This window comes from Liolophura sinensis, chromosome 12, assembly GCF_032854445.1.
Source record: "Liolophura sinensis isolate JHLJ2023 chromosome 12, CUHK_Ljap_v2, whole genome shotgun sequence".
Lineage (NCBI taxonomy): Eukaryota > Metazoa > Mollusca > Polyplacophora > Chitonida > Chitonidae > Liolophura > Liolophura sinensis.
The window spans coordinates 18,621,621-18,637,090 of NC_088306.1; the positions used below are offsets into that span (position 1 = coordinate 18,621,621).

The following is a 15,470-nucleotide window of genomic DNA, read 5'->3' on the forward strand; positions in this document are numbered from 1 at the left end:
TTTTCATAGACAATATGATTAGCCAGGTTAGTTATTTTTAGTTTTCAGGATCATCAGGAAGATTTAACCTCCCGGGTTTCAGTTTCAGTTTCCTCTTGCCAAGAAACTATGCACTTTTACTCACAGTTTACGTAAAATCTTCCAGAAGGCCATCGTCATGGAAAAATGACAACGTGCTCACACACACAACTATCACAATTGTTGGAAATAGCTCTAATATGTATCTTAAAAATACATTAGTTATCTCCTCTGAAAAAAATCTTGCAGACATGAGCACATGCCAAGTTGCCAAAAAGATGGGGCTGATATACATGTCTAACATGGATTTTAACGCTCTAATTATCTCAACACCCGATTACATGTAACGTCCTTACCTGTCATCAGGTATCTCACAATATGCAATGTTTAAAACATGATTTCTTATCTGTCACATGTGACAGATTTTATTCAACCTGTCAAAAGCAAATTTTACCTGTTCGTAACATGCTGTATTCTTATATGCAGTTTTCACATTATGTTAGTATGAAAACAGAGTGACACACCAGTGCAAATGACCCCGAAATAGTAAAAATATAATACACTAAACTGTGTCAACACAACACACTGTCTGAATATGGTGCATACAAACTAAACTGACTATATCCATGCAAGACGCCTAGCTTGCATAGATGCATGAATATCTACATGTATGCATACATCAAATACTTCTATATAAAACTAACCATAGGATTCTTTAAACATGCAAATTTAAAAACACTGCCTTTAATAACATGATGTTAAACATGCATTCTGGAAGTGTTGCTTTTACAATACATGTCCCTTACTGGACTGCAATACAGTGTATGTCAGAGTTCAAAACATGCAAAATAGGTCAGAATTTTGTTAAAAATTGATTGAACTGTGCATGCATGTGCTGGAAATTGATCGTGACTGGTCATGGTGTCATACGTACCACATTTCAATTCATTACAAATTCTGTGATTAGACAGATGGGCCAGATACTAAAACTATTTGGCCAGCAACCCACAGATGGTTGTGGGTTCCCACTGGCCTCTGCCATAATGTTGGCTGCCGTCGAATAAGTGAAATACTCTTGAGTACGGTGTAAAACACCAATCAAATAAATAAATAAAACTATTTGCAAACATATTTATAAGGAATTAAAAAATCATGTTATCCATATTTATCATTCACAATCTAACTTGAACTCTAAGAGAGTAAAAAGTATTGTCATTATGAAATGCTATTAGACATTTGTATCCTATTTTACTACAGTCAAAATGCTGAATATGTGGAAGATATTATTACTGTGTCTGCACAATTCAAATAACATGTATACCACAGAATGTTTCTGCTTGAATCCTTTCAGGACTTACACTTCAAATAATCTGTGAAATAATCATAGCTGTCCAGGAAGTTTTTCTTGGCTTTTCTTCCCTGAGCAGTCTCATTGAGCTGACCCCAGTTGGACAGTGAGTGAAGCGCTGGGCGAAACACTTTGATCAGGACAGTCTGTAGGCCGGAGATGAGGCCATCTGAGGAATCTACATAACCAAATATCACCTCCTGCAACATCAAGGACAACTCATGATTAGGTATGACCTTAGTGATCAGCACTATTACATCTACCAGCAAAAAAGTAAGAATCTTACAGTGTTATTAATATGGACAGGAAGTGATTATTAAACTGTTTATCAAAGATACTTCTCTTGGTTTAATCCCAGTCCCACTGTTCTATAATGATTGGTGCATGGTAAAATAAAGAGATGGACAGCTCTTGTAGGGCCATTTACATGTAGGTGGTCTTACAGCAGATCCATTGGATATCACTAAATCTAGAAGGCCTTACAGAAGGTCCATTGAATACCACTTACATACCAATTGCCTTCCACCAAAGTGACAGGCATATAAAATGCTTTCCCGCTGTGGGAGAAAACCTATGTGTCACATGTAGGAAAGTTCTGTAGTTTATATGTAGTACCTCTGGTAATGTTTGGTGACATATAAAGATTTACAACAATATGTTGGGGAAAGACAAGTGGTCTTCGACTATATGAAGACTGCTAGTGCAAATAGCCCCAAGAGCACAATATACAGCTTACTGTCGTTGGTGAGAGGTAATCTAGAGGTGGCCAGCATTATCGTAGGAAACCGGACAGAAACCAAAGGAAACCCACGGCCATCTGCAAGTTGTTCACAGTTGCCTTCCCACATACCAGACAAAGCTGGTGTCTGCATTGGCGAGATGCTCCTGGGTCACTGCTCCAAGCTGGCATAGTCAGTTTATAGGTTGCAGGACAAGATATTACAACAGAGATCTATTGACAGATGAACAGTTGGAAACATTGCAGGCAAAGAGCAATCCCAAGTGAGGCTTCATGCAAAGTACCAGCCATACATAAAATCGTAGTCCAATGCAAGACATCACACAGAAACCAAATACCAAACAGACAAATCGGGTGGGCAAATTCCAAACCTGATCAAGGTTTCATGACAATTAAGGTACCCACTGTTATAATCTGAGATTAATCAAAAATGTTTGAGCCAACTAAACTGTCATACGGACAGATGGACCGACAAGCTGAAAACAGTGTACTCCCTTATATAAACTGTATAACAGTAACACTAGCAGTCCTTAACTGTCAGATATGGCAAATCTCACATCTTTTGAACAAAAATAATGGGTTATATATATGGTCACTATTGTAAAATGCCAAAATGGCAGTTTTCCCCAAAAGTGAGAATTTAAAGAAGACTGGAAATTTTATACTGTTCATTTTCATAAACATGCATACAGTTTACACCCATGCTGATTTCTGCCTTTATAAAGACAGACAGACAGATGCAACATAAAATATGGCAGCATAGGAAATTGACATACCACATTCAGGTGTATAATGAACATCTCACATTACAAGTAAAGCAAAAGCATGTTAAAGTTAAAGGAAAATAATAGCCCAATTTTGTACATCTATATAAAGAGCCAATGGGGTACCATTTTCACCCATGGGCATTATACACAACTGTAATTATTTACAGGTCTTTGCACCAGAGTGAGTGTCAGTCTTCTATTTCCTGACTCCACCTAAATTATTCATTTAATTTTGATGTACAATTTTGTTCATGTGAGTTTTCAGTCAATAACAATCGCAGTTATACATGTAGGTGCAGCAAATTTATTTGAAGCAGGATGAACATACAACTGCTTTATCATATACCTGACAAATCTCGATCCTTAACTTAAAGCAACAGCCCAAAGTCCATAAATTACAACAATGTATTATCAAAAAGTGTCAAGAGGCAAACAACAAGCGTGTATTAAATCGTGTATTCACACTTACATCTGCTATCTTGACAGGTGTTAGGGCGATTTCTGGTTTGGCCCTGATAAAATACAAACACTTCCCTGTCAGAGGTTGATGTCTCCCGTCTGTGACAATAAGGCGAGGAATAACAGACCCTCGTAGTACACCGTGGATTACTCTCCCACATTCTGAAACACCAATACCAACATGAACAATTAATAACTATAGTATACCTTACAGGTATAAATTAACCACACAATTTTTCCACACCTAAAAGGTGAACACAATGATCCTGCTTTCATGTAAGGGCTGGTCAATTTGGCAGATCCACTCCATTTTATCAAAACTTTTTCACTTTAAAAATGTTTTACCCCGTGCAGTGGAAGAAAGTATAACACCTAAAGTGGAAAGATGTTTATCTTGTTCTTGTCATCATCACAGACATTCTATCTCTGCTACTGATTTCATTATGCTTCCATATAAAGAATAAATTTCATTTAAATCAAACCATTTTGACACTTTTTTACCTTCTAAAGGGGGCATGGGGAGGTCTTGATAAAAGAACAGTATACACTTAGAACCACCAGCAACAAAAAACTGCTCCATGGACCTCAAATGCTGAAAAAAAAAATATATATATATCTTACAGGACTGTTCAAACTCTACTTCCAACTTCTACCTCCAAGTATGTATGCTAAAAGATAAAACAATTTTAGAGGAGCATTTCAGATAATCCTGCAGATACCTCTGTAATATTATAATAAAGACAACTTATAACAGCCATCTGTTATCTGGTTTCCTTCTTCCTTTTTACCAATACAAAGTATGAGATGAATACTTCTTTGTGATACAGATTGAGCTGTCCCACTTTTTTACTACTTTCAGTGACTCTGTCCTCACAAATTTGACACTTTCCAAGTGATCCATTGTGAAATTCTAGCTTACAACATGAAACTTTAGCAACTTGTGGCAAATTTGCAGAACAAAAAAGCTGCACGGTTCTCTCCCCCTTACGATGTTGTTGATATATTGGCCTCAGCATACCAAGAACCCACGAGTTTGTATTAAAGAAATTACCTGTTCTGAGTCTAGAACAAACTCCTCTACCACTTGCATTTCTAAATTCAAGTGATCAGCAATTATTGCATAAAGATGCCTTTGCAAGGGGTCTATTCTTCCCCGTCTCTGTTCTCTGTTCTCCTTGGCTCTTGCCTGTAACAGATGTCAAAAGCAAGCGCATAATCAGATCAAAATTCACTGGAATATGTTATGATCAACATATATAGTGTGGAAAAGGTAAAATCTCAAATTTAATACATGTATGTCTTCAGAATACTCAGCTGCAAACAATATTCCTGCATGAGAGAGATCAATCAGTAGTTATTACATTAATGAATGTAACATATCTCTAAAATCTATCATATAGCAGTAGTAAATTTACATATAAAAAATCAATTAACTGTGAGCAAAGTTTGCTCAAATTAAAAACACCCAAACAGCTGCTGTGACATGTAGGTTGTCAAGGCTCAAACAGATTTCTTCCCAATCAATCAGCTTTGACATTCTCTGATAACGAGGATAAAATAGAACTAAACACTTGTGGGCACCTTGACATTGAAATAATTCATTATTTTAGAATTATTATGTGCACTAATACAGAGTCACATGTATTCTGGTTGTAAATATATTGTTTACAACAAAAATGAAAGCTTTAATGTGACATCAATCATCAACAGCACCCAATATTATCAAAATCATTTTATATCAAGCCCAACTTAGAATTTAAATACATCAATTTCACTCAGTCAAGAAAGTTAGTGCAGGTGTTTTAGATGTAGTTTTCTATCATTGTCTTCTACAAGGTGTGCCTGAGTATGTAAACACCCATGAAATAAATAAATAAATAAACTGTCATTTAGTCACATGTAGTTACATGCGCAAAACAAAAGATGATATTTGTAAATGTGTTAAAAACATAAATTTAAATCTTGAAGACTACATTTACATAACTGTCATATATGGCCACATACCTGTCTTTCTCTCAATGTTTCTACGCCTACAACATTCCCAACAGTGCTCCTGCGTTTACGTGCAGCAGAGAACAACGCTGATGAGAAATTTTCAGTGATACCATCCTTAATATCTCCTAACAATGGAGACCCACCCCTCTCAGTTGGCCAGCCTTGCTTAGATGCTCGTCGTACAGCATCCCTAAAACTTAAAGCAAAGGACCAATGCAAATTTACAATGCAGGGATAAGTAACTGAAATTGTATGTGTGTTAAGTGACTGACTGATTAATTTACTGATTAGTGTTAGATCGCAACATTAGATATATGAACACTTGCATTCAAAGCACAACTGAGACACAAACATGTAGTTTGGTTATCCACAACTTAAAAACCAGCATGGTACACAATTTGGATACTGATTTCATTACTTTGATAGCTTAGAACATTCCTTGCCTCCTTCCATCATCACTGAAAACTAACGACGGCTTCTCTTTGCGCGATTCCATCATAATTTTTGTACTTCATATAGTGTCTTAGTCCTTTAGTGGTTTGTGTTAAATGTGGTCTGCGGAATTGGCCTTGCAATTACTGGCCTAGAATTTTCCATTTTGGTTGCAGGGATCAAAACGTTCCATATTTTTCAGCTCTTCAAAGTGATGACATCAATAAACAGTGCTGTCATCCAATATGATGTAAAGCTGTCTAATGTATTAATGTTTTTTACATTTAGCTAAAACAACATGGAAGTGGATAAAATATAACAAAAACATTTATCATTTATGACCAAATGCAATAATAGCAGTCAGGTTTGTGGGTGGAGGAAACCAGAGTACTTGGTGCAAATCACTGACCTTCACCAGGCACCAGACAAAGCTCTGACTTAAAGGCTGGCCTCACAACTAAAATGATACCACTACACATGGAAGTGAAATGTTCTCGAGCATAATGCAGAACGTCAGTCACACTACGGTACCATTTACTTTAATAGTAGCAGGACTACTAGATTTAGGCTGGGCTTTAAACACACTTCTGAACATCCAGCCCCACAATCCAGTCAGTGCTGAACAATAGCAGATGGAAAGAAAAATTAAATTAAACTGCACATAAAGCTGTATTCCAAGAGACTGGACGTCATGGGCATGGAAAAACCAACTCATTAACCGATTTCATGCCCTTGAAATTGAAACAGATAAAGCACTCCAGACCATGGAGACAGAATAGAAGTAGGCATAACTCTCTAGCTTCAAAGCGTTCAATTTTGTTTCTGATACCACAACTGTTGACCTTCAAAGTGTTCAAGATATGTTTCTGACACTGCCTCTGACAGAGCTTGAGAAGATTGAATGTACGTTTCTCACACCATGAGCAGCACCATCTGTTGTGACAGGAGATAACAGCTGACTTACACTTGGTCAGGCCTCTGCGCAATCTGTAAGAAGACTGTGGCAGTCATGCAGCCAAGGCATGTGTTTGGACTGGGCTTAAGAGAGGTCTCTTAATCTCAGGTTTGGATAAATACTTAAGTCTAGCTTGTCTCGAGCTGCAGACAATGAATAAAAGTTTGTATACTGCCGTTTGTGACAAAGAAAAGACCAGAGCTCTGTCGTCTTGATATTGGAATCACAAAACAAAACAGAAAATATGTATCATAAATTTTCTTTGAAAATCATGTGAAATGATTAATGATTATGGTGTTTTAATTTGAATCCTGTATGTCATCCATGCACTAATAAACAATTAAAATTTCCAGGATTACAAATCTTGCCTGATGGCAGCCCTCACAATTCACAATTTTGCCTCAGCCAAAAAAAAAAAGCTGAGGCAAAACAATAATTCCCTGGCAAAAATAAACTTACCTCAGCAATAATATTTAAGATAAATACAAACACATAAATTCAGTGTTGACTGTTGGCTAGTACTGGTTTACTCGGAGGTTTTGCTTTGTGTCGTCCATGACCATAGGACGGCTTGGCGATGAATTGACGATTTGGACACATGGTCAATCACATTACCTTTCTTGATACTGTAGGTACCTCAAACCAAATTGTTGGAAATTTGTGAAATAAAATTACGGTTTCTTGAATTCAGTGAAAACTTCTTACAGTGAAAGTCCCATTAAATTTTGCATGCTACTGAAAGAACTGAACCATCGTCGGCCAATTTACATTCAATACAATCAATCCCTCATCCATCCACAGTCTTTTTCTTCACCACTGCGTGTAAAACTTCCAATTCTGACAGCCATGCGGTGTGTCACATGGCGTGAGATCTCACGCCATGTGATGTCATTTTTCAATGGGATACCGGCAAAAATATAAAATGGGATGTATTAAGTCAATTCAGTGATGCTGCACATTCCACTGCAGCGTCAACAGGGTGACGTCACAGTGGATAGACCAAATACATCACAGTTCAAACCACAACACGCAACATGTTTCGCGCCTCGCAACAAAAGATTTGTGACGTACAGGTCCTATGTCACATAGCGCCATCTTGTGTGAGAGGAAAATCTGCAGGTAACCCATTGGCTCATCCCTGTACTGAGCATTGTACTATTTTTTAGACCATCACCGGATACCGCCCCCCCCCCCCCCAGGTACGATAGTGTAGAGGCATTTAGGGCATAATGATAACTAAAACAACATTTTATACTGTAACTAAAGTTAAATCAAATTTTATTTAACAACATCAGGGCCGAAGATTTTGTGATCAAATTTTTGAGGTTAGAATGGCACACCCCTCAGCAATTTTTTTGCCATGGCAAAGCGATCATACTTCGGCATTCACCTCAGCAATTGCCGATTGCCGAGGTGAATTAAGTGGGTTTAATGGGTACTAAATATAATTTATTTATCAAATATGCTTGCTGTGTAAGACTTAAATCTGGTAATTTACATGTTTATTTGTGACTGATGCATGCTTACTGGCTTATCTACTTGGGACCAAGGTCATGGTACTGGTCACTATTTTATTCATTGATATCAATTGCGGAATTTGTGGTCAACTCTGAGAGCATTAAATGGATTATGTATGTATGTACATATATGCCTAGGTTTTTATTTCGTATTTAACAAGTCATTAGGAGTGTTTGCATACACTCTGTATTCTTAAGGCAGGGCGAGTCCATGGTGCCAAAGTGCTGCCACTGAAGTATCTTGCCAATACATATACTGACACTGGGCCACCAGGTTCTCTTTCCTTGCTATAAGCTCACATTGCTGAGCACTTGGACAGGTGTAATCCCCTCCTCCCAAGTATCACACACTGTGCCACACTAGGACAGTAATCACAGAACCTCACTATTCTTCTAACATATCTGAATTACTGAAGATGGATAGTGCACTTTACTGACGAATATCATCACAGCCCTGTCTTGCTCCACAAGCTTACTTTGAATACATCTGTACTTCCTGTGCTGGCCTCAATATGTAGGTAGGTGTTCCTATGTGTCATCACTAGTAAATCCACACAAGCATAAAACTGGTGGAAATGAGATCAATTTCAACTCAAACAGCCATGTTTGAGTGTATACTCCTCTCAGTGCTTACAAGGCAGATAACTCCATTTCTGGTATAGCTTTACATGACTGACACGACTACTTTGTACAGAAATCTTATTAGTAATAGATGTTAATTATGGGTATATGTAAGGTCATTACTGGTGAGACTGATCCTAAAAAAAATGCCCATGTGTGTCAAAAGGATACGACTGTGAGTATGGACAGACACATTATTAGTACAGTGTATTAAGGCCAGCACAGGAAGTAGGCCTACAAAGGTGTTCAAGGTAAGCTTATGAAACAAGACAGGGCTGTGATAGTGTGACATGCAATTATAGCCCTACAGAGCCAACTACTTCTGATAACTCTGAATTTTGGCTGTTTCGAATCAAATTAATGTGAAGTGTTATACACTTTCCATTTTATTCTTCTGACTGGCCTTATCTTTTTTTTCGACGAGTTGAGCGTGCCATGCTTGTTCCGATGTACGTTTAGGTGAAATTCTATACTTAGAGGCTCTTGTTTTCTTCTTTTGAAGAAAGCTCCTTCTCTGAGCGAGTTGTCGCAAACGTACTGAAGGCTTAGACATCAAAGCAGGGCAAGACAGCATGAAGTCTTTGAAGATCAATCCCGGCCGAGTTGTCTCCTTCTGTTGTACTTCCAAGTTTAGAGTGAACATGTCAATAATTAAGCATGGATGAGTCATTTATCAACACGTTACTGAGGTGTTCCATAAATTATGTCATTAATCTAAAAGACCGGTTATACTGTACAAACCTTTTCGACATGATGACAAGTATTTCCTGTGTCAATCTCGATGACAAGAAAAAAAAGTACAATCCATTGAGAAAGTCAATTCAGGCACGACAGATGCCTGCGAAACTATAACTTGCAGCAGCTTGAAGACATCAGTGTGGCTACTAGCTATCAACTATTATTGCAGGTTTGGACATTCAATGTGACAAATCCGTGAACTTCCTGCAGCATCGGTTTTCCGATCACAATTCAGTCAGAACACGCTTGGCATAAGTTGTCCTTGCGCGACGAAATTTAGTTCTTAGCGTGACAAGACACCAAGAATAACCTGTAGAATAGTTATGGTTAACAAGTTTAATATAAGAACTGTATACGGAAAACAGATGGCTACTGGGCAAACACCCATAGGAATACTCGAAAGCTGGACAAGATGAATTATAAGGTCAAGACAAGAGGTCATTCCATACATAGGCCTAGCAGACGGCTAGAACGCCGACGTTTCGGTGAGATTTTGACTGATGAGTATTGCGATGTTTGATACTTTTCATGTTTCTAGATGCGCTTGTCTATTGCCACTGGGTGGGTCATGTCAACATTCAATATTCAAACATCGTTGACAGTGATAACGTACATGTTAATTTGTTTTCTGTTTGCGGGTCTGTTATTCTCGATCATTTGCCCTGACGTCATGGGTGTTATAGTCTGACGTCATCAGTTGTAAATCCACTGATTTGTGCATTCAGAACGCCTCGGGAGTTTCCGATCAGCCGTCAATGAGAATTTATTTATTATTTATTTCTTTGATTGATGTTTTACGCCATACTCAAGAATATTTCACTTATACGACGGCGGCCAGCATTATGGTGGGTGGAAACAGGGCACAGCCCGAGGGAAACCCACGACCATCCGCAGGTTACTGGAAGACCTTCCCACTTACGGCCGGAGAGGAAGCCAGCATGAACTGGCTGGACTTGAACTCACAGCGACCGCATTGGTGAGAGGCTCCTGGGTCATTACGCTACGCTAGCGCGCTAACCGACTGAGCCACGGAGCACCCCCCCCCCCCCCGTCAATGAGAAACCCGTTCGTACTACGTCTTTTTTTTTATAGAATGTATTTAGGTTTTGTGCATAATAAGAAAGAAAATTTGTAACGTACGTATTTTAAATAGAGATTTAGCTATAAATAATAGATGTTCATATATGATTTCAATCGTAATCATAAGTAATGCCAATGCGAGTACAATGTTATTGCTATTATTGTTTTTTTGTAGCTCTTCAAACATAAAGGGGCCTATATGGTAGACAAAAATGCATTTTTTTTTTTGAAAATAAAAGAATATTTTGAAGATAAGACAAAACCTAGATTACATTTAATGGGATTTTAAACACAAGTAAGACTACAAACGGTGTATTGTAGTCTTAATTGTGTATATATAATGTGTATACCGATTAATTAAATGCATGAAGTAGTCCTATGACAAGACAGTTGTAATGGGTGAAATATATTTATAATATGTTATATATTTACAATAACATATAATGAATAAAGTACAAGGAAGGCTAGAAGATTAATATATAGGCCTACACTGCCCTAATTAAACCCGCTAAAAACGTTTGGCTTTTTCCACAAGACAACAATATCCCACACATTAAGTTCATACTGTAAGGTGATTTGTGTTACTCTAAATGGGTAGAGTAGGTAAATTCCCTGGGCACGAAATGACGAAATGACGCATAACCGACGCCTTACCCTTATTAATTCCTCTTAGGTTATATTGCATAGCTGTATAGCTCCACATTCTTAAGTGTTAAATGTCTTTCAAAACGTGGTAACTCCTCAAATCTCTGTAGGCCTATAAGTGTTAAATGTAGAGCTATATACATGCACATTTACCGGTATATGCTGTTTATTAATCAAATCTTTCTTATTTATTTTTTTTATTTTTATTCAAAGCCTTTACTCAGTTTGTTTCTTTTTCACCAATACAACAGCATCCAATTTTATGACTGAAATAGCATATACCGATACCCAGCAAACCTCCTGACAAAGCCGCAACACTAATGAACCGAGAGCGGGATTCGAACACTCGATCAACTGTACTGGTCTTAGTTACACATGCGGTGTAAAGCCAATGCTTATTGCGCCTGTCAGCAACACGCAGTGCTCAAAAGGTATTTGGAGAAACGACAGACATCCAAAAGACACCGTGCAGAGACAATTCTTTTTTTGTTAAATAAGCAAACCGTTTTTATACACGCACTCCAATATATATTTTCAACTTCCATATGTCTAAAGAACAAATACAAATTTGACTCCATATGACATGAATGGAAAAACACACAATGTATATGTTGCGCCTACGAGCCTCCCTTCCCAAACATAGAATACTTTAATAACTATGTTTTCTTTTCTTAAAAAAAAAAAAAAAATTCTGACGGGTTACATTTTTGTCCATTAAGCGGAAGAAATCCATTCCGGATTACTTCTTAATTTGGTGTCAGGAACGGATTAACTCATTATTAAAAACGCATTTTCAAGATTGGATTTATGTGTTACATTGACGTAAATGCAATTCGTCATCACTCACGGAATGAATTTAAGGGAAGTTTTTTTTTTTAGGGTTTTTTATCCTCACAGCAACGCAGAATTTTCACTGGTCTAATTATTACAGTGACGGAAATTAAATGTATATCGTGAACATATTCCCTGACGATTTTGTGCCCATAAAAGAACACATACAATTTGATTTGTGAATAAAACGAAAGCACAAGAAAAAATATTAGTCGCATTTAGAGAACATACACATTTCAATAGTAAAGCCACTGTCATTTGTAACTTGTAATTTTTTACATCTTGTTTACGACTACATATACATGAGCACATTCATAGCCCCAAGCATGTAGTTTCACCGTAGATCAGCGTGCCGTGACCTCCAATAGATGACTGTTGATTAGCCTGTTATATGACCTCGAGCAGTCTATCGCGGATCAGCGCGCCATGACCTCCTGCAAACGGGTATGTATAGCTTAGCGTGCCATTCCCTCCAGCAAACGGGTGTGTATAGATTAGCGTGCCATTACCTCCAGCAAACCGGTGTGTATAGATTAGCGTGCCATGAGCTCCAGCAAACCGGTGTGTATAGATTAGCGTGCCATGACCTCCAGAAAACGGGTGTATATAGATTAGCGTGCCAGCACCTCCAGCAAACGGGTGTGTATAGATTAGCGTGCCAGTACCTCCAGCAAACGGGTGTATATAGATTAGTGTGCCATGACCACCAGCAGACGACTGTAGATCAGACTGTTCTATGACCTCCAGCAGACAACTGCAGATCAGCGTGCCATGACCTCCAGCAAACGGTTCCAGAAGATCCGTTCGTCACCCGGGTCATTGGCCGGCCACAGCAGGAATGTAATGTGATTCCAAAGGTTCAGCAGCGACCGTGGCATTTCCGACACGGGAATCTCTTCCATCATGATCACAATAATGGCGTTTTCATAACCATCTCTCACCATGCGCATGCCCGTCATTTGAATTTCAAATTCACACCAATCGCTTTTCAGGAACGACTTGTTGATGACTAGGATAACTTTGCGACTGTTGTTCACGGCGTCCACTATGTTTTGCTGAATACTGACACCCACCGGGAAGTCTCGATCATGGAGACAGATCGTGTAGTTGTTTTCATCTTCCAGAAATTGTCGCAGAACAATGCAAGCCCATCGGTAACTGAAGTAATTATACGCTACGAAGGCATCGTATCGGTATTGTTCATTTGTCACTTCTTCAACGACAGAACCTCTCCTGCATTTTGTCAGAACCCAATATTTGATATTCCACCTGTAACGGTAGGCAAATATTCCTAGAACAATTACCACGGCCATCAGACTCGAGCCAACTGTGGAAAATGTCAACCAAAAGTTGCTGACACAAGATACTTCCATGTTCTTAAGCTTTGATTTGAGGCTACCAATATCCACGAACGTTCCATTTCCTAGACTGCACGTTAATGTCAAACGTGCTTCAACATTGGCTGAGCCGTCTAGAAGCCATCGCACAAAACTGACGGTGTTACAAGTGCAGAGGAGGGGGTTACGGTTCAGTGAAACTCTGACAGCATCTTTTGAGTGGGATGAATTGTCAGCGGTCAACCAGTCCATTTGTGCGCGTGACAAAGATGAAATCACATTGGATGACAAGTCCAAGAATGTCAACGAGACCAAATCATAGATGGACTCTGGTATATGGATCAGCTTATTGTTTGACAGGATCAAGGTTTCTAAACTTTGCAGCGGACTGAAGATGAATCTGCTTAGTGTTGTAAAATCGTTACTCGAGAGATCGAGGGTTTTCAGATGTTTCAAACTTTTGAAGATGACAGCATCTAAATCATAGCGAAAGCCAATGTCCAGTCTACAATTTCTGGCCACCAAAACCTGAAGTGAGGTAAAATAACTGAAGAATCTTGGAGATAACACAGCACAGTTCCATTTGGATATGTTCAGCACTTTCAAGTTCTCCAGACCGGATACGACAAAGGAACAACCATTGAATCCGTCATATGACAGATCAAGAACTTCCACATTTTTTCCATTAGTAAAGTTTACATCCTTATCACTTCTAATCGAACCGGCTAGAAAACTAGCATTCAAAACTACCAAAGATGGAGGCACCACCAGATTTAATTGAAAAGCAGAGGTCTCCGTCAACACAAGATCGCTGTCCTCTGTCACAGTAAACGCATAATCTCTTCCTGGACTGATATTTAAATACTTTAACCTTGTGAAGTGCATCATGCCAATTGCTGCTAAGAAGCTAGTAGCGACTGGCAGATAATTGTTTCCAAAGTTAAATGTTTCTAGACACTCGGGGTACTGGAATCGGCTGAAGACATCTATTCCCACATGGATTATGGCATTTTTGCTCAAGTCCAGGTGACGAACACAAATAGTCGCCAAGTGAGCCGTGTTATTTGCAGTGAGAGCCAAGGTTCCTGGGTCCCTGCTGAACCCTTTGTCAGAATTTGTATTTGTGATTGTCAGATATGTCATATGGCGATGGCGCAGGTCCACAAGAGCTGATAGGGCACTGGGTAGCGATTTTGTTCTCAGATTTAGACTTGTCACGTGCGGAAAATGCTTCAAAGTCCCTTCCTCTAAACTCTGGCATCTCAACACCAATGACTGAATTGATAAGTTGGCAAACGCAGCAAATGTGTCTGGTCTGAGGCTGCTTCCAAATTCCCAACAGTAAACGGACAGACTTTTAAGCTGAGACATGCTCATGACGCCCGGTCCAAATGAAACATTGTGCAACGGCTCGTCAATAGTCAACTCCTTCAGTGATATCAGGCTGCTGAATATCTCGTCTGGAAACTGATACGCACGGGATGAATAGCCTGGGCTATTTTCATCCATATTTAGGATCTCTAGCTTTTGTGTAGGATGAAATACTGTGGGTGGATAGGATTCATACTCCAGCACAAATCGGTTGTTGCTTAGATCCAGGAAGCGTAGTTGTGATAATCCCTCGAACGCTGATGGTTCTAACCTCACAAGTTTGTTGTGATTTAAACTCAGTGATATAAGCCTGCTGAGAATTCGAAAGGATCCATTGGTTATCGTCTCCAGAAGATTCCAACTCAAATCCAGGCTTTCTGTTGTTGATGAGATATTTGTAGGTACGGTCCGCAGTCCTTTGTTGTGGAGATCAACATGGTTGTCCCCATACACCGCGTTAAGAAGAACGGTTCCCAACAGAAATGCGTACACTTCCATAGTTGTTTTGGGTGCTAAGGGAAAAGTTGGCAGTGTTTCTACAAGGAGATGGAGTCGTTTAGCCGTTAGACGCCTGGGTAGATCTGCAGATTGTCTACTTCATGTACTATATGGTCTCT

At 38.9% G+C, this 15,470-nt stretch overlaps 2 protein-coding genes across 2 annotated transcripts in view; both read right to left on the reverse strand.

Annotated features, from left to right (window-relative positions):
* The window catches only part of LOC135479014 (dynein axonemal heavy chain 8-like), a 106,224-nt gene extending 96,413 nt beyond the window's left edge, over positions 1-9,811 (reverse strand). The window contains 6 exon segments of the mRNA XM_064758715.1: positions 1,377-1,566; positions 3,342-3,493; positions 3,833-3,923; positions 4,383-4,517; positions 5,336-5,522; positions 9,593-9,811. Coding sequence (XP_064614785.1) covers positions 1,377-1,566; positions 3,342-3,493; positions 3,833-3,923; positions 4,383-4,517; positions 5,336-5,522; positions 9,593-9,603 — 766 coding nt within the window. The 5' untranslated portion in view covers positions 9,604-9,811.
* Positions 9,812-11,839: 2,028 nt separating this feature from the next.
* Positions 11,840-15,470, reverse strand: LOC135479508 (toll-like receptor 4). Its single transcript, XM_064759373.1, has one exon. The coding sequence runs from the start codon at positions 15,349-15,351 to the stop codon at positions 12,907-12,909; it is 2,445 nt and encodes an 814-aa protein (XP_064615443.1). The 5' UTR covers positions 15,352-15,470; the 3' UTR covers positions 11,840-12,906.